General features: G+C 53.8%; 1 protein-coding gene across 1 annotated transcript in view; it reads left to right on the forward strand.

Annotated features, from left to right (window-relative positions):
- Window positions 1-2,175, forward strand: part of LOC147693326 (extracellular calcium-sensing receptor-like) — a 42,293-nt gene extending 40,118 nt beyond the window's left edge. The window contains exon 4 of the mRNA XM_086935931.1: window positions 1,268-2,175. Within this exon, the coding sequence (XP_086792057.1) occupies window positions 1,268-2,175 (908 nt within the window). The remainder of the gene's footprint in view (window positions 1-1,267) is intronic.
- Window positions 2,176-26,671: the final 24,496 nt, after the last annotated feature.

The raw sequence follows: 26,671 nt of genomic DNA on the forward strand, positions 1-26,671 counted from the left end.
TGGGAGACTGGAAGATCATGCAAGCTGAACCAACATCCCTAGAGAAGGTCACCGGCTCCACAGACCCAGGAGGTCCATAACTGAGATAGCGACTGTCTTCAAATTCAGAAGTGGTCTAAGCAACAAACCTGTTGCTTAGCCAACATATGCAGAATGGACGCCAACTAAAAAAAGAACACATTTTGGAGTTAAAATAGGAGATGTCTTTTATTTGATTCCTCCCTCTTTTTTGTAGCCTCTCGTTTCACAAATCTGCACAAAGTTGACATGACTCACATGAGGCCTTGTCAATATTAGCAGAGTTGTGTCCATGTTTAAAGCCATTCTAGTATGTAATCTGTGAGACATAAAACTGTGTTTTCTCATGTTAATTCCTGTGCTGTGGTAATAGGATGCAAAAGGCACAAAATTGATGGACAGAATGCAGAACAAATCAAAACATTTACCCCCAGTCAAGAGATCTGAGTTAAATCCATTATTTATTTGCTCACCATGCCAGCCCAGTTCAGACCCAGCCATATGCAAATCAATCTTGATCCTGTGCCTCGTGGGAACAGTCAAGCCTGAACTTCCAAGCCAGATCATCACTGGACAGGAAACAATCATCCTGGGTCCAAGTGGGACGGGTTTGCCCAGACATGAGTCCCATGCTCTCCATGCCACTAGAATCAAGCTATCCTGGCTGATGAGGGGTGAAGTCCTGAAATCGGTCCCAGAATGCTTGTTTCCAGTCCAGGGAGTACCTGATCGGCCAGTTCAGGCTGGACTTTTCCCATTGGGCACATGGTTAGGCTTGATTTTCAAATGGCTGGGTTCAAACTGTAATGGCATTAGGAGCAAAAAAACTATGGATTTAGGCCCAGATCTCTGTACTGGGGTGACTGTATGATGCTGTTCTGCATTCTGTCCATCAATTGTTCTTTTTGAAGGTGGTAATAGGATGAGCATTTAAATTCACACTGTAGTAAAAGTTAACTAATGTTTGTTTATTTGTACAGTTGTTTTAAATAACAGTCATTATTGGGCCGTGTGTGAGTGCGAGTGCATGCGTGCATGCGTGCATGCGTGTGTGTGTGAGTTATGGTAAATTACTTGCTGGATGTATCTCTTTATTTTAATTGTATGTAGCTGTTGGCGAAAGAATGCAGCTTTTGCTCTCTTACTCAACCAAACTTATATTACCAACAGAAACTAAGTTAATACTTTAATGCAGAACTTTAATTCTGAAGCTTATATAATGCATTGCATAATTGCATCATTTTTACAGATGCAGTGACATGCATAAAATGCCCTGAAGATCATTGGAGCAATGACAGACACACTGAATGTGTCTTGAAAGTGATTGAGTTTCTTTCCTATGATGAACCCTTGGGTCTAATGCTTGGTTGCTCTGCTGCCTTCTTAATGGCTTCCACTGCCTTCATTCTTGGCCTCTTTGTCAAGTATAGATCCACTCCTATTGTCAAGGCTAACAACCGTGGACTCAGTTACCTGCTCCTCATCGCCATCATGTGCTGCTTCCTCTGCTCCTTCATATTCCTAGGTCGTCCTAGCCAGCTCACCTGCATGCTTCGACAGATGGCTTTTGGAGTTATTTTTACCATCAGTGTCTCTGCTGTTCTATCTAAAACTATAATTGTTGTCATTGCCTTCAGAGCAACACATCCTTGCAGTTCTGCAAAACACTGGTTGGGACATAAAACACCAAGCTGTATCATTTTCTTCTGTTGTGTGATACAAGTTCTTATCTCAGTTGTATGGGCGATGACTTCTCCTCCATTTCCAGAACTGAACATCAAGTCTTACAATGAAAAGATAATCTTTGAGTGTAATGAAGGGGACTCTATCTTCTTCTACTGCATGCTGGGATACATGGGTCTCCTGGCCACAGTCAGCTTTATTGTGGCCTTTCTCTCAAGGAATCTCCCTGGAAGCTTCAACGAGGCCAAGCTGATCACCTTCAGTATGCTGGTGTTTGTCAGTGTGTGGATCTCCTTCATCCCAGCGTACCTGAGCACGCGGGGGAAGTACATGGTGGCCGTGGAGGTGTTTGCCATCCTGTGCTCTAGTGCTGGACTGCTCAGCTGTATATTCTTTCCAAAGTGCTATATTATTCTATTCAGACCCACCAAAAACATCAGGAAAAAAGTCAAGCTCAATGTAGCAGTACAATGAGGATAATACTTAAAAATACCAAGGTTTCCTACTTGTATCTATAATAAAAGCCAGTTTTATCAAACCTGCAACATATGATTGATTTAGCAACATTAATTATATCCTTATAACACTTGGCTGAGGGTTATACCGGTTGTTAAAGGCCTTGAACCCGAGTTATGGGCCTGAGCTGCAGGTGAATGCCTTTAACTAGGGAGAGGGTCTTTAACAACTGGTATAGTCAGAGGCAGAAGGGCTATAAGGCTATTAGAACATCCACCCATTAAGGGCAGAATGTTCTAAATTAAAGGCTAGAAATGTGAAGAGAAACATTAGTATATTGGAGCTCTGGGCTTATACCAGCCATCATATATAAGTCCGGATGTTAGACGGACCGGGAGGGTCGGCCGAGATTACGGGGAGAGGTCTCCAGGGAGAGCCGTCTCCAACGACTGTACAGATAAGTAACTTCCCCCCCACAGACGGACACCACACAAGATTGAAGGTTAACGAGACTTTATATGCAATTCTTAGGTTACGTTGATATGATACAAGGAGGTCTGGACTCAGGGGTCCCCTCGGTTCTGATCTCTGGTTGAGGAAAAGGGTAGCGGGACAGTCTTAGTTACCAATGCGTAAAATAGCTCTCAATCCTCGAGCTCGGCGTGTTTGCTGATCGGGCCGTGGAGGAGCCAAGCAGGTCCCGAGATGGATGAAGGATGGTCGACGGGCCGTGGAGAAGCCAAGCAGGTCCCGATGAAGATGACGGTTACAACGGTCCGCGGCCTCGCCAGCAGATCCGGACGACGGTGAAGGATGAAGGTTACGACGGCTGTGGCAGCGCCAACAGGCAGGACGATGGTGCACAGGACAGAGCTACGGCAGCGCCAGTAGTCCGTCCAGGATGAGTTCCTCTTACGTCTCTCGACTCCAAGATACAACTGCCTTCCTGCTCTGGAGCTGCCCCAGTTATAGGGCTGGCGTGCTTTGATGTCCGGACCCTCGCACTTGGAGGTCGGGAGGTCCGGGATGAGGGAGTCCAGACACCCAGCAGGGGGGTGGAGCCAGCGCCCGGGGAGGCGATGGGCGAGCGGCACTGGGCGGGGGAGAGCCATCGGCACCTCTTGCTCCCATTGACTTGCCAAGTAGCCCGCTCACCTCCTGGGTGGAGGGTGGTGCCGGAGTGTCTGAGGCTGGGCTAGGCCCAGGGTTGAGGTCGATCGGGGGCCAGGCGGCCTCGTGGCGAAGTGTCCAAGATGGCGGCCCGGGTTGGGCGCATGGGCCGGCAGTGGATCGGACCCACGAGGTTATCATGTTTCGAGGGCAGGGGTCCCTGAGGGGACGTAGGGCGTGCAATGGTGGTGTGTGGTGCTTGCGTGACTGGGCTCGGGCCTGGTCGAGCCGGGGGAGAGCGGCCCGTCATGTGGCCTGTCCAACATGCGTCCCCCCCAGCTGAAGGCGGGGAGAGTTACCCATCCTCTTGGGGACTCTCTTCGTCGAGGCGGAAAAACCGGGACAGGCCATCGGCGTTAGCGTGGTCGGACCCAGGCCGGTGTTCGACTGTGAAGTCCATACCCTGTAAGGAGATGGACCAGCGTAGCAATTTTGGGTTTTCCCCCCGCATATGCATCAACCACTGCAGGGGTCGGTGGTCGGTCTGCACCCGAAAGTGGGTGCCAAAAAGGTAGGGCCGGAGTTTCTTGAGGGCCCATACCACAGCGAAGGCTTCCCTCTCTATGGTGCTCCAGCGTTGTTCCCGGGGTAGGAGTCTCCGGCTGATGAAGGCCACCGGTTGATCAAGGCCTTCGGTGTTCACTTGGGACAGGACCGCCCCAATGCCCTGGTCGGAGGCGTCCGTCTGGACGACGAACTCCCGGCTGTAGTCTGGGGCCTGGAGCACAGGAGCGGAACACATGGCGGCCTTTAACTGTTCGAATGCCGCTTGACACTCTGGGGTCCAGTTCACCTTCTTGGGCTGATTTTTTGACGTGAGTTCGGTGAGAGGCCCCACGATGGTACCATAGTCTTTCACGAACCTTCGGTAGTAGCCCGTGAGGCCCAGGAAGGCTCGCACCTCAGTTTGAGTGATAGGGGGTTGCCAGTTCTGGATGGCGGCAATTTTCAGCTGTAGAGGGGCCACTAGGCCGCTTCCCACCTGGTGTCCGAGGTAGGTCACCGACCCTTGTCCAATTTGGCATTTGCTGGCCTTGATCGTGAGGCCAGCTCGCTGAAGGGCTTGCAGCACTGCTTGGAGGTGGTGGAGGTGCTCGGTCCAATGGTGGCTGTACACAGCGATGTCGTCCAGGTAGGCGGCGCTGAACTCTTCGAGCCCCGCCAGGACCTGATTGACGAGCCGTTGGAAAGTCGCTGGGGCATTCTTCATGCCGAAGGGCATGACCGTAAAGTGATAGTGGCCATCGGGGGTGGAGAAGGCAGAGCGTTCTTGTGCTCGGGGTGTGAGGCCGATCTGCCAATAACCTGCCGTCAGGTCGAAGATGCTGAGGTAGCGGGCAGCGCCCATTCGGTCGACCAGTTCATCTGCCCGGGGGATGGGGTGTGCGTCCGGTCTGGTGACTTCATTCAGGCCCCGGTAGTCGACACAGAACCGGAGTTCTGGTGTGGTTCCGGGGGCGGCTGCTTTGGGGACCAGTACGACCGGGCTGGCCCATGGACTGTCTGAGGGCTCGATGACCCCGAGCGTGAGCATCTTAGCTACTTCCGCCTGGATGCAGGCCCGTACCCGATCAGGTACGCGGTAGGCCCGGTGGCGGATAGGAGGGCTGTCTCCGGTGTCCACATCGTGCACACACCAGGAAGTGACACCTGGGGTGAGGGAGAACAGACTGGCGAACCGTGATAGGAGGGCTTGGCACTCTTGGCGTTGTTCTCTGGTGAGGGTCTCCGAGAGTCGGACCCCATCCACGGAGCCGTCTTGCTCCTGGGTCCGCAAGAGGTCAGGGAGAGGCTCGGAGTCGTCTTCAACCCCATTGTCTGTGGCCATCAAGAGGCTGAGTTCTGTTCGTGCAAAGTGGGGTTTCAGTCTGTTGGTGTGGAGGACTCGGAGCGGATTCCGGGCGGACTCCATATCGATCAGATAGGTGGCAGGACCCTTGCGCTCGATTACCTTGAAGGGTCCCGTCCATTTGTCTTGGAGAGCGCACGGTTCTGTGGGGGACATTACCCAGACCTGTTGCCCCGGCTCGAATTCAATGGATGAGGCGTTCTGGTCATACCATTTCTTCATGTCCTCTTGACTGGCCTCTAGGTTGGCTTTTGCTAGGTCTCTGAACCGCCGGGACTGGTTGCGGAGGGTGAGGAGGTACCGGAAGACATCTGGAGGACTCTTGGCCGGAGGCATCTCCCAGCCTTCTTTGATCAGGCTGAGTGGCCCCCGTACTGGGTGCCCATAGAGCAGCTCGAATGGGCTGAAGCCTAGGGACTTCTGTGGGACCTCCCGGTAGGCGAAGAGGAGGCACGGCAGCAGCACGTCCCACTGGCGACGGAGGGGCTCTTCCAATCCCCCGATCATCCCTTTTAGCGTGCGATTGAACCGCTCAACAAGTCCGTTTCCTTGGGGGTGATAGGGGGTCGTGAAGCGGTAGGTGACCCCACACTGTTGCCAGAGGGACTTCATATATTTAGAAATAAAGTTCGTGCCTCTGTCACTGACGACTTCTCGGGGGAACCCCACACGGGAGAAGATCCCCATCAGGGCCCGGCCGACCACTGGGGCTGTCACGGTCCGGAGAGGAATAGCCTCAGGGTAGCGGGTGGCGTGGTCCACTAGTACCAGGATGAAGCGATGGCCTTGTCTTGTACGCGGGTCCAGGGGTCCCACAATGTCTATCCCGACCCTCTCAAATGGGGTCGTGACTACTGGAAAGGGTTGCAGGGGGGCCTTTAATTTGCGGCCGCTCTTCCCACTGGCTTGGCACGTGGGGCAAGATCGGCAATGCTGGTGCACATCGTTTCTCATTTTGGGCCAGAAGAAGTGGGTCACTAGGCGGCTGTAGGTTTTATCTTGTCCCAGGTGCCCTGCCAGGGGGACATCGTGGGCCAGATTTAGCAGGAAGTCTCTAAAGCGGAGGGGCACCACTAGTACTCGGTTGGCCCCCAGCTCGGCGATTCGTTGCTCGCTGTACAATAGATCATTGTCCCAGTAGACCCAATGAGTTCCGGAGGTATCCCCTGCGCTTTGGGCGAGCGCTTGTTGTCGGAGTCCCTCAAGGGAGGGACAGGTCTTCTGTTCCTGACGAAATTGTTCTTGTGTGGGTCCCCCTCCTTGAGCCCACTGATCAAGATTAGCGAGGTCGGAAGGTTGAGCAAGTTCGAGGGGGATGCCATGGTCGGGGGTCTCGGCGGGGGCGACCGGAGGCGGTGGCGCCGGCCATTCTGGTTCTTCCGGGTGATGGTTGGCACGGGCGGCCATGGACCGGGTGGTGACGCACGCCCAGTCTGGGACGCCCAACATCCCCAAGTGTTCTTTTCGCTCCACGGCTGCCCACGGGGAGCTTTCCAGGTCATTTCCGAGGAGGCAGTCCACGGGGGCGTCGTCTCGGACCGTTACCTTCAACATGCCGGAGACCCCTCCCCACTCAAAGGGGACGCAGGCCATCCGACACAGACTTTCCGAGTTGTCGGCTGATCGCACAGGGCAGAGAACGTTCGGTAGATATTGTTCTGGGGTCACCAGATGACAGCGGACGGCTGTCACACTGGCCCCGGTGTCTCGAAGGGCCTCGGCCCGTTGTCCATTGATGCTCACCCATTGGCTGTACTTCTGGGTGTTAGCGGGTAGGGGGACCCGCGGGACCATGTCTCTTCCCCCTAAGCACGCGAGAGTCATGGCGGCTGGCTCCCACTCTTGATACTCCTGCTCGCCTGTTTCTTGTTCCTCGGAAATCTGTTCTTCCCCTAGTGCCGCGGCGGCCACCTGGCGGGGTCTTGGACTCTGATACTGCGGGCAGCTTGGGTCGTTTGCATAGTGGCCGACTCGTTGGCATCGGTGACATGTAACATTGGCTCTGTATCCCGGTCGCGCCGGGGTGCTGCCCCGGTTGGCCGGGGGGGTGGTGCTGGTAGCGGGGGCGGCCGGAGTGTTGTCTCTTCCTCGTCCTTGGCCCCCTCCTCCTCCTCTGGGTCGGTAGTGACTATTGTTGTTCCTGTTCTGCTCGTAGGACCCATTCCGGCCCACTCTGGTGATCTCCCACCGGTCAGCTTCGGCTGCGAGCTGCCGGGGATCGGTTAACTTGCTGTCGAGGAGGTGTTGGCGTAGTTCAATGAAGCAATTGTTGGACAGATGCTCCCATACCATCAGATTGAACAGCTGCTCGTAGGTCGTGACGTTGTTCCCTCTGATCCAGCCTTCGAAGGCTCGGCTAAAGTACGTTACATAGTCCACCCAAGTTGTACCTGGAATGCGTGTGCAGTCTCGGAACCTCTGACGGTACATCTCGGGCGTGAGGCCATAGCGGGTGAGGAGGGCCGCTTTCATATGGTCGTAGGAGGTCATCTGGTGGTCTGGGAGCTGTAACAGAGTATCGCGGCCCTCATTGAGGAATTTGCCCCATAGGCCGGCTCCCCAGTCGGCTCTATCGATCCGGTGCGCAGTCATCGCGATTTCATAGGCCTTAAACCATTGCTGGATGTCGTCTTCTCGAAAATATTCTCGGACCACATCCTTGGGGATGTGTACTTTTTTCTCCGTGGTCCCTGGGGTGGACGGTCTGTCGGGCACCCCTAACTCTTTATTCTGTTTGCGCAGGTTGATCTCGGCTAGGTTCCGTTCGTGCTCGTACGTTAGTCTTTTTTCTTCGAGCTCCCTTTGCCTCTGTTTCTCCTCTCTTTCTTCTCGGAGGCGAAGGTGCTCTAAGTTTATTTTTTGCTCGGCCAATTTGAGTTCTATGTCCATCTTGAGTCGGGCCATTTCGAGTTCGTGTAGTCGGGCTTTTTCTCTTTCTCGGATCTCGTCTTGCGAGAGACTGGTTCTTTGCCCCTCAGGGGCCGTGTTGGTATTTTTCGCGGTGCTTTGCTCAGGGGCTTCGACATCCCCGGTCTCTGCCCAAGATTCCAGGGCCTGCTTAAAATCGTCCTTGGTACTTAGTCCGGTGGTAGCGATACCTAGTTCGATGCAGAACTGCTTTAGTTCACGATGGCTGTATTCCTCTAGTTTTTCCATTTGGAACTTCTCAGTTGATCCGCTCTCTTTAGTCGACATTGTTGTTCGTTGTGGGGTGAGCTACTCTCTGTACGTTATGCGGTGATTCGGATCGCGCCGCTGGCCACCAATGTTAGACGGACCGGGAGGGTCGGCCGAGATTACGGGGAGAGGTCTCCAGGGAGAGCCGTCTCCAACGACTGTACAGATAAGTAACTTCCCCCCCACAGACGGACACCACACAAGATTGAAGGTTAACGAGACTTTATATGCAATTCTTAGGTTACGTTGATATGATACAAGGAGGTCTGGACTCAGGGGTCCCCTCGGTTCTGATCTCTGGTTGAGGAAAAGGGTAGCGGGACAGTCTTAGTTACCAATGCGTAAAATAGCTCTCAATCCTCGAGCTCGGCGTGTTTGCTGATCGGGCCGTGGAGGAGCCAAGCAGGTCCCGAGATGGATGAAGGATGGTCGACGGGCCGTGGAGAAGCCAAGCAGGTCCCGATGAAGATGACGGTTACAACGGTCCGCGGCCTCGCCAGCAGATCCGGACGACGGTGAAGGATGAAGGTTACGACGGCTGTGGCAGCGCCAACAGGCAGGACGATGGTGCACAGGACAGAGCTACGGCAGCGCCAGTAGTCCGTCCAGGATGAGTTCCTCTTACGTCTCTCGACTCCAAGATACAACTGCCTTCCTGCTCTGGAGCTGCCCCAGTTATAGGGCTGGCGTGCTTTGATGTCCGGACCCTCGCACTTGGAGGTCGGGAGGTCCGGGATGAGGGAGTCCAGACACCCAGCAGGGGGGTGGAGCCAGCGCCCGGGGAGGCGATGGGCGAGCGGCACTGGGCGGGGGAGAGCCATCGGCACCTCTTGCTCCCATTGACTTGCCAAGTAGCCCGCTCACCTCCTGGGTGGAGGGTGGTGCCGGAGTGTCTGAGGCTGGGCTAGGCCCAGGGTTGAGGTCGATCGGGGGCCAGGCGGCCTCGTGGCGAAGTGTCCAAGATGGCGGCCCGGGTTGGGCGCATGGGCCGGCAGTGGATCGGACCCACGAGGTTATCATGTTTCGAGGGCAGGGGTCCCTGAGGGGACGTAGGGCGTGCAATGGTGGTGTGTGGTGCTTGCGTGACTGGGCTCGGGCCTGGTCGAGCCGGGGGAGAGCGGCCCGTCATGTGGCCTGTCCAACACCGGAGTTACTCCATTGTCTTCAATGGAGCTCTCAACATTCCAATGCTCTAATAACACATGGGCCCATATTTTAACCTATATGGTGAGAGAAGAAAGTGTTGCAGAGATTCTGCTCAGGAACGGAACTGTGCTTGGAGCCAAAGAGCATCAGCAAGTAGAGACCGAATCCACCTACAAGTGATTTGTCACCCCAGAACACAATACTCACGATCCCCTCAGGGATCATGGTAACAGGTCACTCTCTTTCGTTCTCACACTCATACATGTCCACAATAAATAGAAAAGACACATGAGGGGAGTTTATAATATTTATTTAAACTTTTGTGCTCTAATACGCAATCGATGCTCCACAATTATGAATCAGACACAAGACAAAAACGTCGTTTACATGATTACTAAACCATATATAAGAACAAGCATTTGCAATGCAATGGTCTCGGCATCATTAAAGGTAGAGCTATTGGCATTGCTCATGACATTTTTTTTTCTTTAAATCAAAAATAAATGGCATTGTCATTAACATTGCCAATACACAGCACTCTGCACTCAACAGCACACAATGCTCTGCACACTCACTCTGCACTCACTGCTCTGCACACTCACTCTGCACTCACTGCTCTGCACACTCACTCTGCACTCACTGCTCTGCACACTCACTCTGCACTCACTACTCTGCACACTCACTACTCACTACTCTGCACTCACTACTCACTACTCACTACTCACTACTCTGCACTCACTACTCTGCACTCACTGCTCTGCACACTCACTCTGCACTCACTACTCTGCACACTCACTACTCACTACTCTGCACTCACTACTCACTACTCTGCACTCACTACTCACTACTCTGCACTCACTACTCACTACTCACTACTCTGCACTCACTACTCTGCACACTCTCTCTGCACTCACTACTCTGCACACTCACTACTCACTACTCTGCACACTCACTCTGCACACTCTCTCTGTACTCACTACTCTGCACACTCACTACTCACTACTCTGCACTCGCTACTCACTACTCTGCATTACCACTCTGCACTCACTACTCTGCATTACCACTCTGCACTCACTATGCACTCACTACTCTGCACTCACTACTCTGCACACTCTCTCTGCACTCACTACTCTGCACACTCACTACTCACTACTCTGCACTCACTACTCACTACTCTGCACTCACTACTCACTACTCTGCACTCACTACTCACTACTCTGCACTCACTACTTGTTGGACAGGCCACATGAAGGGCCGCTCTCCCCCGGCCCGACCAGGCCCGAGCCCGGTCACGCAAGTACCACACACCACCATTGCACATCCTCCGTCCCCTCAGGGACCCCTGCCTTCGAACATATCGACCTCGTGGGCCCGATCCACTGCTGGCCCACGCGCCCATCCGGGACGCCATCTTGGACACTCCACCACGAGGCCGCCTGGCCCCCGATCGACCTCAACCCTGGGCCTAGCCAGGCCTCAGACATCCCGGCACCACCATCCACCCAGGAGGTGAGCGGGCTACTTGGCAAGTCAATGGGAGAAAGAGGTGTCGATGGCTCTCCCCCGCCAAGTGCCGCCCGGCCATCGCCTCCCCGGGCGCTGGCTCCACCCCCCTGCTGGGTGTCGGGACACCCTCATCCCGGACCTCCCGACCTCCAGGTGCGAGGGTCCGGACATCAAAGAACATCAGCCTTATAACTGGGGCAGCTCCAGAGCAGGAGGGCAGTTGTATCTTGGAGTCGAGAGACGCAAAGAAGAACTCATCCTTGACGGACTACCGGCGCTGCCGTAGCTCTGCCTTGTGCACCTTTGTCTTGCCTGCTGGCGCTGCCGCAACCTTCGTAACCTTCCGATCCTTCATCGTCGTCGGGACCTGCTGGCGTGGCCGCGGACCGTTTGCAACCATCATCTCATCGGGACCTGCTGGCTCCGCCGCGGACCGTCGTTTCCTTCGTCCATCTCGGGACCTGCTGGCTCCGCCGCGGCCCGATCATCTAGAACGCCGAGCTCGAGGATTGAGAGCTATTTCCACCTTTTTGGTAACAAGACTGTCCCGCTACCCTTTTTCCCAAACCAGAGACCAGAATCGAGGGGACCCCTGAGTCCAGACCTCCTTGTACCATTCCATCGTACTTAGAGAATTGCCTATAAAGTCTCGTTGAACTTTACCCTTGTGTGGTGTCCGTCTGTGGGGGGGAAGTTACTTGTCTGTACGATCGCTGGAGACGGCTCTCCCCGGAGACCTCTCCCCTTATCCTCGGCCGACCCTCCCGGTCCGTCTAACATTGGTGGCCAGCGGCGCGATCCGAATCACCGCATAATCGTACAGAGAGTAGCTTACCCCACGACGAAATCACGATGACGACTAAAGAAAGCGGAGCAACCGAGAAATTCCAGATGGAGAAATTGGACGAGTACAGCCATCGTGAACTAAAACAATTCTGCATCGAACTAGGTATCGCTACCACCGGACTAAGTACCAAAGACGATTTTAAGCATGCCCTGGAATCTTGGGCAGAAACCGGGGCTGCCGGAACCCCTGATCAAAGCATCGCAGCAAAAACCACCACGGCCCCTGAAGAGCGAAGAACGGGTCTCTCGCAAGACGAGATCCAGGAACGAGAAAAAACCAGACTACACGAGCTGGAAATGGCCCGGCTCAAAATGGACATTGAACTTAAGTTGGCCGAACAAAAAATCAACTTAGAGCACCTGCGTCTCCGAGAAGAAAGAGAGGAGAAACAGAGACAAAGGGAGCTCGAGGAAAAGAGACTGGCATATGAACACGAGCGAAAACTAGCTGAGATCGACCTACGCAAGCAGAATAAAGAAATAGGGGTGTCCGAGCAACCCCACACCCCAGGGGCAACAGAGAAAAAGGTACACATCCCCAAGGATGTCGTTCGAGAATACTTCCGAGAGGACGACATCCAGCAATGGTTTAAGGCCTATGAAATCGCTATGACTGCACACCGGATCGATAGAAGCGATTGGGGAGCCGGTCTATGGGGGAGATTCCTCAATGAGGGCCGCGACGCCCTGCTACAGCTCCCGGACCACCAAATGACCTCCTATGACCATATGAAAGCTGCACTCCTCACTCGCTATGGCCTCACACCCGAGATGTACCGTCAGAGGTTCCGAGACTGCACCCGCATCCCGGGTACAACTTGGGTGGACTATGTAAACTATTTTAGCCGAGCCTTCGAGGGCTGGATCAAAGGAAGCAAGGTCACAACCTACGAACAACTGTTCAATCTTATGGTATGGGAGCACCTGTCGAACAATTGCTTCATTGAACTCTGCCAGCACCTCCTCGACAGCAAGTTAACGGATCCCCGGCAGCTCGCAGCCGAAGCTGACCGGTGGGAAATCACCAGAGTGGGCCGGAATGGGTCCCACGAACAGAACCGGAACAACAATGGTCAGCACCGTCCCCGAGGAGGAGGAGGGGGCCAAGGACGAGGAAGAGACAACGCCCCGGTCGCCCCCGCTACCAGCACCACCCCCCCGGCCAACCGGGGCAGCACCCCGGCGCGACCGGGATACCGAGCCAATGTTACGTGCCATCGATGCCAACGAGTCGGCCACTATGCAAACGACCCAAACTGCCCCCAGTACCAGAGCCCAAGACCCCGCCAAGTAGCCGCTGCTGCTCTGGGGGAGGAACAGATCTCAGAGGAACAAGAGGAATATGAACAGGAACATCAAGAATGGGAGCCAGCCGCCATGGCTCTAGCCTGCTTAGGGGGGAAAGACATGGTCCCGCGGGTCCCCCTACCCGCTAACACCCAGAAGTACAGCCAATGGGTGAGCATCAATGGACGCCGGGCCGAAGCCCTTCGTGACACCGGGGCCAGTGTAACAGCCGTCCGCTGTCACCTGGTGACCCCAGAACAGTATCTACCAAACATTCTCTGCCCTGTACGTTCCGCCGATAACTCGGAAAGTCTGTGCCGGATGGCCTGCGTCCCCTTCGAATGGGGAGGGGTCACCGGCATGTTGAAGGTAACGGTCCGAGACGATGCCCCCGTAGACTGCCTCCTGGGGAATGACCTTGAAAGCTCTCCGTGGGCAACCGTAGAACGAAGAGAACACCTGGGGATGTTAGGCGTCCCGGACTGGGCGTGTGTCACCACCCGGTCCATGGCCGCCCGTGCCAACCCCCGCCCAGAGGAACCCGAATGGCCGGCGCCGCCGCCCCCGGTCGCCCCGGCCGAAACCACCGACCGTGACGTCCCCCCAGAACCAGCTCAACCTCCAAACCTCGCTAACCTCGACCAGTGGCCTCAAGAGGGGGGGCCCACGCAAGAACAATTTCGCCAAGAACAGAAGACCTGTCCCTCCCTCGAGGGACTCCGCCAGCAAGCACTCGCCCAAAGCGCAGGGGATACCTCCGGAACACACTGGATCTACTGGGACAATGATCTGCTGTACAGTGAGCAAAGAATCGCGGAGCTGGGGGCCAGCCGAGTACTAGTGGTGCCCCTCCGTTTTAGAGACTTTCTGCTAAACCTGGCCCATGACGTCCCCCTGGCGGGACACCTGGGTCAAGATAAAACCTACAGTCGTCTGGTGACCCACTTCTTCTGGCCCAAAATGAGAAACGATGTACACCAGCATTGCCGATCTTGCCCCACGTGCCAAGCCAGTGGAAAGAGCGGCCGCAAACTAAAAGCCCCCCTGCAACCTTTTCCCGTGGTCACCACCCCGTTCGAGAGGGTCGGGATCGACATCGTGGGGCCCCTGGACCCGCGTACAAAACAAGGCCATCGATTCATCCTGGTGCTAGTGGACCACGCCACCCGCTACCCCGAGGCTGTTCCCCTGCGAACTGTGACAGCCCCGGTAGTCGGCCGGGCTCTAATGGGGATCTTCTCCCGTGTGGGCTTCCCCCGAGAAGTCGTCAGCGACAGAGGCACGAACTTTATTTCTAAATATATGAAGTCCCTCTGGCAACAGTGCGGGGTTACCTACCGGTTCACGACCCCCTATCACCCTCAAGGAAACGGACTCGTTGAGCGGTTCAACCGCACGCTCAAAGGGATGATCGGGGGGTTGGAAGAGCCCCTCCGTCGCCAGTGGGATGTGCTGCTGCCGTGCCTCCTCTTCGCATATCGAGAGGTCCCCCAGAAGTCCCTGGGCTTCAGCCCGTTTGAACTGCTGTATGGACACCCAGTACGGGGGCCGCTCAGCCTAGGCAAGGAAGGCTGGGAGATGCCCCCTCTCAAGAACCCACCAGATGTCTTCCGGTACCTCCTAACCCTCCGCAACCAGACCCGGCGGTTCAGAGAGCTGGCAAAAGCCAACCTAGAGGCCAGTCAAGAGGACATGAAAAAGGGGTATGACCGGAATGCCTCCTCCATCGAATTTGAACCTGGGCAACAGGTATGGGTGATGTCCACCACCGAACCCTGCGCCCTGCAAGACAAGTGGACGGGGCCCTTCAAAGTAGTCGAGCGCAAGGGTCCTGCCACCTATCTCATCGACATGGAATCTTCCCGGAACCCCCTCCGGGTCCTCCACGCTAACAGACTGAAGCCCCACTTTGTGCGTTCAGAACTCAGCCTCCTGATGGCCACAGACGATGGGGCTGAAGAAGACTCCGAGCCCCTCCCTGACCTCCTACGGACTCGGGAGAAAGACGGCTCCGTGGATGGGGTCCGACTCTCAGAGGCCCTCACCCGAGAGCAACGCCAGGAGTGTCGAGTCCTCCTATCACAGTTCGCCAGCCTGTTCTCCCTCACCCCAGGTGTCACTTCCTGGTGTGTGCACGATGTGGACACGGGGGACAGCCCCCCTATCCGCCACCGGGCCTACCGCGTGCCAGATCGGGTACGGGCCTGCGTCCAGGAAGAGGTAGCAAAAATGCTCACGCTCGGGGTCATCGAGCCCTCAGACAGCCCCTGGGCCAGCCCTGTAGTACTGGTCCCCAAAGCGGCCGCCCCAGGCACCACACCGGAACTCCGGTTCTGCGTTGACTACCGGGGCTTGAATGCGGTCACCCGAACAGACGCACATCCCATCCCCCGGGCAGATGAACTAATTGACCGCATGGGAGCTGCCCGCTACCTCAGTATTTTCGACCTGACGGCGGGCTACTGGCAAATCGGCCTCACACCCCGGGCCCAAGAACGTTCTGCCTTTTCCACCCCCGATGGCCATTACCATTTCAAGGTCATGCCCTTCGGCATGAAGAATGCTCCCGCAACATTTCAGCGGCTCGTCAATCAGGTCCTGGCGGGGCTCGAAGGGTTCAGCGCCGCCTACCTAGACGACATCGCTGTATACAGCCACCATTGGCCCGAGCACCTCCACCACCTCCAAGCAGTGCTACAAGCCCTTCAGCGAGCTGGCCTCACGATCAAGGCCAGCAAATGTCAAATTGGTCAAGGGTCTGTAACCTACCTCGGACACCAGGTGGGAAGCGGCCTGGTGGCCCCTCTGCAGCTCAAAATTGCCGCCATCCAGTCCTGGCAGCCCCCCATCACCCAGACCGAGGTACGAGCCTTCCTGGGCCTCACGGGCTATTACCGAAGGTCTCCCCGCCTTCAGCTGGGGGGGACGCATGTTGGACAGGCCACATGAAGGGCCGCTCTCCCCCGGCCCGACCAGGCCCGAGCCCGGTCACGCAAGTACCACACACCACCATTGCACATCCTCCGTCCCCTCAGGGACCCCTGCCTTCGAACATATCGACCTCGTGGGCCCGATCCACTGCTGGCCCACGCGCCCATCCGGGACGCCATCTTGGACACTCCACCACGAGGCCGCCTGGCCCCCGATCGACCTCAACCCTGGGCCTAGCCAGGCCTCAGACATCCCGGCACCACCATCCACCCAGGAGGTGAGCGGGCTACTTGGCAAGTCAATGGGAGAAAGAGGTGTCGATGGCTCTCCCCCGCCAAGTGCCGCCCGGCCATTGCCTCCCCGGGCGCTGGCTCCACCCCCCTGCTGGGTGTCGGGACACCCTCATCCCGGACCTCCCGACCTCCAGGTGCGAGGGTCCGGACATCAAAGAACATCAGCCCTATAACTGGGGCAGCTCCAGAGCAGGAGGGCAGTTGTATCTTGGAGTCGAGAGACGCAAAGAAGAACTCATCCTTGACGGACTACCGGCGCTGCCGTAGCTCTGCCTTGTGCACCTTTGTCTTGCCTGCTGGCGCTGCCGCAACCTTCGTAACCTTCCGATCCTTCATCGTCGTCGGGACCTGCTGGCGTGGCCGCGGACCGTTTGCAACCATCATCTCATCGGGACCTGCTGGCTCCGCCGCGGACCGTCGTTTCCTTCGTCCATCTCGGGACCTGCTGGCTCCGCCGCGGCCCGATCATCTAGAACGCCGAGCTCGAGGATTGAGAGCTATTTCCACCTTTTTGGTAACAAGACTGTCCCGCTACCCTTTTTCCCAAACCAGAGACCAGAATCGAGGGGACCCCTGAGTCCAGACCTCCTTGTACCATTCCATCGTACTTAGAGAATTGCCTATAAAGTCTCGTTGAACTTTACCCTTGTGTGGTGTCCGTCTGTGGGGGGGAAGTTACTTGTCTGTACGATCGCTGGAGACGGCTCTCCCCGGAGACCTCTCCCCTTATCCTCGGCCGACCCTCCCGGTCCGTCTAACACTACTCACTACTCACTACTCACTACTCTGCACTCACTACTCTGCACTCACTACTCTGCACACTCTCTCTGCACTCACTACTCACTACTCTGCACTCACTACTCACTACTCTGCACTCACTACTCACTACTCTGCACTCACTACTCTGCACACTCTCTCTGCACTCACTACTCTGCACACTCACTACTCACTACTCATTACTCTGCACTCACTTCTCACTACTCTGCACTCACTACTCACTACTCTGCACTCACTACTCACTACTCACTACTCACTACTCTGCACTCACTACTCTGCACTCACTACTCTGCACACTCTCTCTGCACTCACTACTCTGCACACTCACTACTCTGCACACTCACTCTGCACTCACTACTCTGCACACTCTCTCTGCACTCACTACTCTGCACACTCTCTCTGCACTCTCTACTCTGCACACTCACTACTCACTACTCTGCACTCACTACTCTGCATTACCACTCTGCACTCACTACTCACTACTCTGCATTACCACTCTGCACTCACTATGCACTCACTACTCTGCACTCACTACTCTGCACTCACTACTCTGCACTCAGCACTCACTACTCTGCATTACTACTCTGCACTCACTACTCTGCACTCACTACTCTGCACTCACTACTCTGCACTCACTACTCAGCACTCACTACTCTGCAATCACTACTCTGCACTCACTACTCTGCACTCACTACTCTGCATTACCACTCTGCACTCACTACTCACTACTCTGCATTACCACTCTGCACTCACTCTGCACTCACTACTCTGCACTCACTACTCTGCACTCACTACTCTGCACTCACTACTCTGCACTCAGCACTCACTACTCAGCACTCACTACTCAGCACTCACTACTCAGCACTCACTACTCTGCAATCACTACTCTGCACTCACTACTCTGCACTCACTACTCTGCATTACCACTCTGCACTCACTACTCACTACTCTGCATTACCACTCTGCACTCACTACTCTGCACTCACTACTCTGCACTCACTACTCTGCACTCACTACTCTGCACTCTGCACTCTGCACTCAGCACTCTGCACTCACTACTCTGCACTCACTACTCTGCACTCACTACTCTGCACTCAGCACTCTGCACTCTGCACTCACTACTCTGCACTCACTACTCTGCACTCACTACTCTGCACTCACTACTCTGCACTCACTACTCTGCACTCAGCACTCACTACTCTGCATTACTACTCTGCACTCACTACTCTGCACTCACTACTCTGCACTCACTTCTCACTACTCTGCACTCACTACTCACTACTCTGCACTCACTACTCACTACTCACTACTCACTACTCTGCACTCACTACTCTGCACTCACTACTCTGCACACTCTCTCTGCACTCACTACTCTGCACACTCACTACTCTGCACACTCACTCTGCACTCACTACTCTGCACACTCTCTCTGCACTCACTACTCTGCACACTCTCTCTGCACTCTCTACTCTGCACACTCACTACTCACTACTCTGCACTCACTACTCACTACTCTGCATTACCACTCTGCACTCACTACTCACTACTCTGCATTACCACTCTGCACTCACTATGCACTCACTACTCTGCACTCACTACTCTGCACACTCTCTCTGCACTCACTACTCTGCACACTCACAACTCACTACTCTGCACTCACTACTCTGCACTCACTACTCACTACTCTGCACTCACTACTCACTACTCTGCACTCACTACTCACCACTCTGCACTCACTACTCACTACTCACTACTCTGCACTCACTACTCTGCACTCACTACTCACTACTCTGCACTCAGCACTCACTACTCACTACTCTGCACTCAGCACTCACTACTCACTACTCACTACTCTGCACTCAGCACTCACTACTCACTACTCTGCACTCAGCACTCACTACTCACTACTCTGCACTCAGCACTCTGCACTCTGCACTCTGCACTCACTACTCTGCACTCAGCACTCTACTCTGCACTCACTCACTACTCTGCACTCACTACTCTGCACTCACTACTCTGCACTCACTACTCTGCACTCACTACTCTGCACTCAGCACTTACTACTCTGCACTCACTACTCTGCACTCTGCACTCACTATTCTGCACTCACTACTCTGCACTCACTACTCTGCACTCACTACTCTGCACTCACTACTCTGCACTCAGCACTTACTATTCTGCACTCACTACTCTGCACTCAGCACTTACTACTCTGCACTCACCACTCTGCACTCAGCACTTACTACTCTGCACTCACTACTCACTACTCTGCACTCAATACTCTGCACTCACTACTCTGCACTCACTACTCTGCACTCACTACTCTGCACTCACTACTCTGCACTCAGCACTTACTACTCTGCACTCACTACTCTGCACTCTGCACTCACTACTCTGCACTCACTACTCTGCACTCACTACTCTGCACTCACTACTCTGCACTCAGCACTCTGCACTCAGCACTCTGCACTCACTACTCTGCACTCACTACTCTGCACTCACTACTCTGCACTCACTACTCTGCACTCACTACTCTGCACTCACTACTCTGCACTCAGCACTCTGCACTCACTACTCTGCACTCACTACTCTGCACTCACTACTCTGCACTCAGCACTCACTACTCAGCACTCACTACTCACTACTCACTACTCTGCACTCAGCACTCACTACTCACTACTCTGCACTCAGCACTCACTACTCACTACTCTGCACTCAGCACTCTGCACTCTGCACTCTGCACTCACTACTCTGCACTCAGCACTCTACTCTGCACTCACTCACTACTCTGCACTCACTACTCTGCACTCACTACTCTGCACTCACTACTCTGCACTCACTACTCTGCACTCAGCACTTACTACTCTGCACTCACTACTCTGCACTCTGCACTCACTATTCTGCACTCACTACTCTGCACTCACTACTCTGCACTCACTACTCTGCACTCACTACTCTGCACTCAGCACTTACTATTCTGCACTCACTACTCTGCACTCAGCACTTACTACTCTGCACTCACCACTCTGCACTCAGCACTTACTACTCCGCACTCACTACTCACTACTCTGCACTCACTACTCTGCACTCACTACTCTGCACTCACTACTCTGCACTCAGCACTTACTACTCTGCACTCACTACTCTGCACTCTGCACTCACTACTCTGCACTCACTACTCTGCACTCACTACTCTGCACTCACTACTCTGCACTCAGCACTCTGCACTCAGCACTCTGCACTCACTACTCTGCACTCACTACTCTGCACTCACTACTCTGCACTCACTACTCTGCACTCAGCACTCACTACTCTGCATTACTACTCTGCACTCACTACTCTGCACTCACTACTCTGCACTCACTACTCTGCACTCACTACTCTGCACTCAGCACTCTGCACTCACTACTCTGCACTCACTACTCTGCACTCACTACTCTGCACTCAGCACTCACTACTCAGCACTCACTACTCACTACTCACTACTCTGCACTCAGCACTCACTACTCACTACTCTGCACTCAGCACTCACTACTCACTACTCTGCACTCAGCACTCTGCACTCTGCACTCTGCACTCACTACTCTGCACTCAGCACTCTACTCTGCACTCACTCACTACTCTGCACTCACTACTCTGCACTCACTACTCTGCACTCACTACTCTGCACTCACTACTCTGCACTCAGCACTTACTACTCTGCACTCACTACTCTGCACTCTGCACTCACTATTCTGCACTCACTACTCTGCACTCACTACTCTGCACTCACTACTCTGCACTCACTACTCTGCACTCAGCACTTACTATTCTGCACTCACTACTCTGCACTCAGCACTTACTACTCTGCACTCACCACTCTGCACTCAGCACTTACTACTCCGCACTCACTACTCACTACTCTGCACTCACTACTCTGCACTCACTACTCTGCACTCACTACTCTGCACTCAGCACTTACTACTCTGCACTCACTACTCTGCACTCTGCACTCACTACTCTGCACTCACTACTCTGCACTCACTACTCTGCACTCACTACTCTGCACTCAGCACTCTGCACTCAGCACTCTGCACTCACTACTCTGCACTCACTACTCTGCACTCACTACTCTGCACTCACTACTCTGCACTCAGCACTCACTACTCTGCATTACTACTCTGCACTCACTACTCTGCACTCACTACTCTGCACTCACTACTCTGCACTCACTACTCTGCACTCAGCACTCTGCACTCACTACTCTGCACTCACTACTCTGCACTCACTACTCTGCACTCAGCACTCACTACTCAGCACTCACTACTCAGCACTCACTACTCAGCACTCACTACTCTGCACTCACTACTCTGCACTCACTACTCTGCACTCACTACTCTGCATTACCACTCTGCACTCACTACTCACTACTCTGCATTACCACTCTGCACTCACTCTGCACTCACTACTCTGCACTCACTACTCTGCACTCACTACTCTGCACTCACTACTCTGCACTCTGCACTCTGCACTCAGCACTCTGCACTCACTACTCTGCACTCACTACTCTGCACTCACTACTCTGCACTCAGCACTCTGCACTCTGCACTCACTACTCTGCACTCACTACTCTGCACTCACTACTCTGCACTCACTACTCTGCACTCACTACTCTGCACTCAGCACTCACTACTCTGCATTACTACTCTGCACTCACTACTCTGCACTCACTACTCTGCACTCACTACTCTGCACTCACTACTCTGCACTCAGCACTCTGCACTCAGCATTCTGCACTCAGCACTCTGCACTCACTACTCTGCACTCACTACTCTGCACTCACTACTCTGCACTCACTACTCTGCACTCAGCACTCACTACTCTGCATTACTACTCTGCACTCACTACTCTGCACTCACTACTCTGCACTCACTACTCTGCACTCACTACTCTGCACTCACTACTCTGCACTCACTACTCTGCACTCAGCACTCACTACTCTGCATTACTACTCTGCACTCACTACTCAGCACTCACTACTCAGCACTCACTACTCAGCACTCACTACTCTGCACTCACTACTCTGCACTCACTACTCTGCATTACCACTCTGCACTCACTACTCACTACTCTGCATTACCACTCTGCACTCACTCTGCACTCACTACTCTGCACTCACTACTCTGCACTCACTACTCTGCACTCACTACTCTGCACTCACTACTCTGCACTCTGCACTCTGCACTCTGCACTCAGCACTCTGCACTCACTACTCTGCACTCACTACTCTGCACTCACTACTCTGCACTCAGCACTCTGCACTCTGCACTCACTACTCTGCACTCACTACTCTGCACTCACTACTCTGCACTCACTACTCTGCACTCACTACTCTGCACTCAGCACTCACTACTCTGCATTACTACTCTGCACTCACTACTCTGCACTCACTACTCTGCACTCACTTCTCACTACTCTGCACTCACTACTCACTACTCTGCACTCACTACTCACTACTCACTACTCACTACTCTGCACTCACTACTCTGCACTCACTACTCTGCACACTCTCTCTGCACTCACTACTCTGCACACTCACTACTCTGCACACTCACTCTGCACTCACTACTCTGCACACTCTCTCTGCACTCACTACTCTGCACACTCTCTCTGCACTCTCTACTCTGCACACTCACTACTCACTACTCTGCACTCACTACTCACTACTCTGCATTACCACTCTGCACTCACTACTCACTACTCTGCATTACCACTCTGCACTCACTATGCACTCACTACTCTGCACTCACTACTCTGCACACTCTCTCTGCACTCACTACTCTGCACACTCACAACTCACTACTCTGCACTCACTACTCTGCACTCACTACTCTGCACACTCACTACTCTGCACACTCACTCTGCACTCACTACTCTGCACACTCTCTCTGCACTCACTACTCTGCACACTCTCTCTGCACTCTCTACTCTGCACACTCACTACTCACTACTCTGCACTCACTACTCACTACTCTGCATTACCACTCTGCACTCACTACTCACTACTCTGCATTACCACTCTGCACTCACTATGCACTCACTACTCTGCACTCACTACTCTGCACACTCTCTCTGCACTCACTACTCTGCACACTCACAACTCACTACTCTGCACTCACTACTCTGCACTCACTACTCACTACTCTGCACTCACTACTCACTACTCTGCACTCACTACTCACCACTCTGCACTCACTACTCACTACTCACTACTCTGCACTCACTACTCTGCACTCACTACTCACTACTCTGCACTCAGCACTCACTACTCACTACTCTGCACTCAGCACTCACTACTCACTACTCACTACTCTGCACTCAGCACTCACTACTCACTACTCTGCACTCAGCACTCACTACTCACTACTCTGCACTCAGCACTCTGCACTCTGCACTCTGCACTCACTACTCTGCACTCAGCACTCTACTCTGCACTCACTCACTACTCTGCACTCACTACTCTGCACTCACTACTCTGCACTCACTACTCTGCACTCACTACTCTGCACTCAGCACTTACTACTCTGCACTCACTACTCTGCACTCTGCACTCACTATTCTGCACTCACTACTCTGCACTCACTACTCTGCACTCACTACTCTGCACTCACTACTCTGCACTCAGCACTTAGTATTCTGCACTCACTACTCTGCACTCAGCACTTACTACTCTGCACTCACCACTCTGCACTCAGCACTTACTACTCTGCACTCACTACTCACTACTCTGCACTCAATACTCTGCACTCACTACTCTGCACTCACTACTCTGCACTCACTACTCTGCACTCACTACTCTGCACTCAGCACTTACTACTCTGCACTCACTACTCTGCACTCTGCACTCACTACTCTGCACTCACTACTCTGCACTCACTACTCTGCACTCACTACTCTGCACTCAGCACTCTGCACTCAGCACTCTGCACTCACTACTCTGCACTCACTACTCTGCACTCACTACTCTGCACTCACTACTCTGCACTCACTACTCTGCACTCACTACTCTGCACTCAGCACTCTGCACTCACTACTCTGCACTCACTACTCTGCACTCACTACTCTGCACTCAGCACTCACTACTCAGCACTCACTACTCACTACTCACTACTCTGCACTCAGCACTCACTACTCACTACTCTGCATTCAGCACTCACTACTCACTACTCTGCACTCAGCACTCTGCACTCTGCACTCTGCACTCACTACTCTGCACTCAGCACTCTACTCTGCACTCACTCACTACTCTGCACTCACTACTCTGCACTCACTACTCTGCACTCACTACTCTGCACTCACTACTCTGCACTCAGCACTTACTACTCTGCACTCACTACTCTGCACTCTGCACTCACTATTCTGCACTCACTACTCTGCACTCACTACTCTGCACTCACTACTCTGCACTCACTACTCTGCACTCAGCACTTACTATTCTGCACTCACTACTCTGCACTCAGCACTTACTACTCTGCACTCACCACTCTGCACTCAGCACTTACTACTCCGCACTCACTACTCACTACTCTGCACTCACTACTCTGCACTCACTACTCTGCACTCACTACTCTGCACTCAGCACTTACTACTCTGCACTCACTACTCTGCACTCTGCACTCACTACTCTGCACTCACTACTCTGCACTCACTACTCTGCACTCACTACTCTGCACTCAGCACTCTGCACTCAGCACTCTGCACTCACTACTCTGCACTCACTACTCTGCACTCACTACTCTGCACTCACTACTCTGCACTCAGCACTCACTACTCTGCATTACTACTCTGCACTCACTACTCTGCACTCACTACTCTGCACTCACTACTCTGCACTCAGCACTCTGCACTCACTACTCTGCACTCACTACTCTGCACTCACTACTCTGCACTCAGCACTCACTACTCAGCACTCACTACTCAGCACTCACTACTCAGCACTCACTACTCTGCACTCACTACTCTGCACTCACTACTCTGCACTCACTACTCTGCATTACCACTCTGCACTCACTACTCACTACTCTGCATTACCACTCTGCACTCACTCTGCACTCACTACTCTGCACTCACTACTCTGCACTCACTACTCTGCACTCACTACTCTGCACTCTGCACTCTGCACTCAGCACTCTGCACTCACTACTCTGCACTCACTACTCTGCACTCACTACTCTGCACTCAGCACTCTGCACTCTGCACTCACTACTCTGCACTCACTACTCTGCACTCACTACTCTGCACTCACTACTCTGCACTCACTACTCTGCACTCAGCACTCACTACTCTGCATTACTACTCTGCACTCACTACTCTGCACTCACTACTCTGCACTCACTACTCTGCACTCACTACTCTGCACTCAGCACTCTGCACTCAGCATTCTGCACTCAGCACTCTGCACTCACTACTCTGCACTCACTACTCTGCACTCACTACTCTGCACTCACTACTCTGCACTCAGCACTCACTACTCTGCATTACTACTCTGCACTCACTACTCTGCACTCACTACTCTGCACTCACTACTCTGCACTCACTACTCTGCACTCAGCACTCACTACTCTGCATTACTACTCTGCACTCACTACTCAGCACTCACTACTCAGCACTCACTACTCAGCACTCACTACTCTGCACTCACTACTCTGCACTCACTACTCTGCATTACCACTCTGCACTCACTACTCACTACTCTGCATTACCACTCTGCACTCACTCTGCACTCACTACTCTGCACTCACTACTCTGCACTCACTACTCTGCACTCACTACTCTGCACTCACTACTCTGCACTCTGCACTCTGCACTCAGCACTCTGCACTCACTACTCTGCACTCACTACTCTGCACTCACTACTCTGCACTCAGCACTCTGCACTCTGCACTCACTACTCTGCACTCACTACTCTGCACTCACTACTCTGCACTCACTACTCTGCACTCACTACTCTGCACTCAGCACTCACTACTCTGCATTACTACTCTGCACTCACTACTCTGCACTCACTACTCTGCACTCACTTCTCACTACTCTGCACTCACTACTCACTACTCTGCACTCACTACTCACTACTCACTACTCACTACTCTGCACTCACTACTCTGCACTCACTACTCTGCACACTCTCTCTGCACTCACTACTCTGCACACTCACTACTCTGCACACTCACTCTGCACTCACTACTCTGCACACTCTCTCTGCACTCACTACTCTGCACACTCTCTCTGCACTCTCTACTCTGCACACTCACTACTCACTACTCTGCACTCACTACTCACTACTCTGCATTACCACTCTGCACTCACTACTCACTACTCTGCATTACCACTCTGCACTCACTATGCACTCACTACTCTGCACTCACTACTCTGCACACTCTCTCTGCACTCACTACTCTGCACACTCACAACTCACTACTCTGCACTCACTACTCTGCACTCACTACTCACTACTCTGCACTCACTACTCACTACTCTGCACTCACTACTCACC

The sequence above is a fragment of the Lissotriton vulgaris genome, chromosome 8 (genome assembly GCF_964263255.1).
Source record: "Lissotriton vulgaris chromosome 8, aLisVul1.2, whole genome shotgun sequence".
In the NCBI taxonomy this organism is placed as follows: domain Eukaryota; kingdom Metazoa; phylum Chordata; class Amphibia; order Caudata; family Salamandridae; genus Lissotriton; species Lissotriton vulgaris.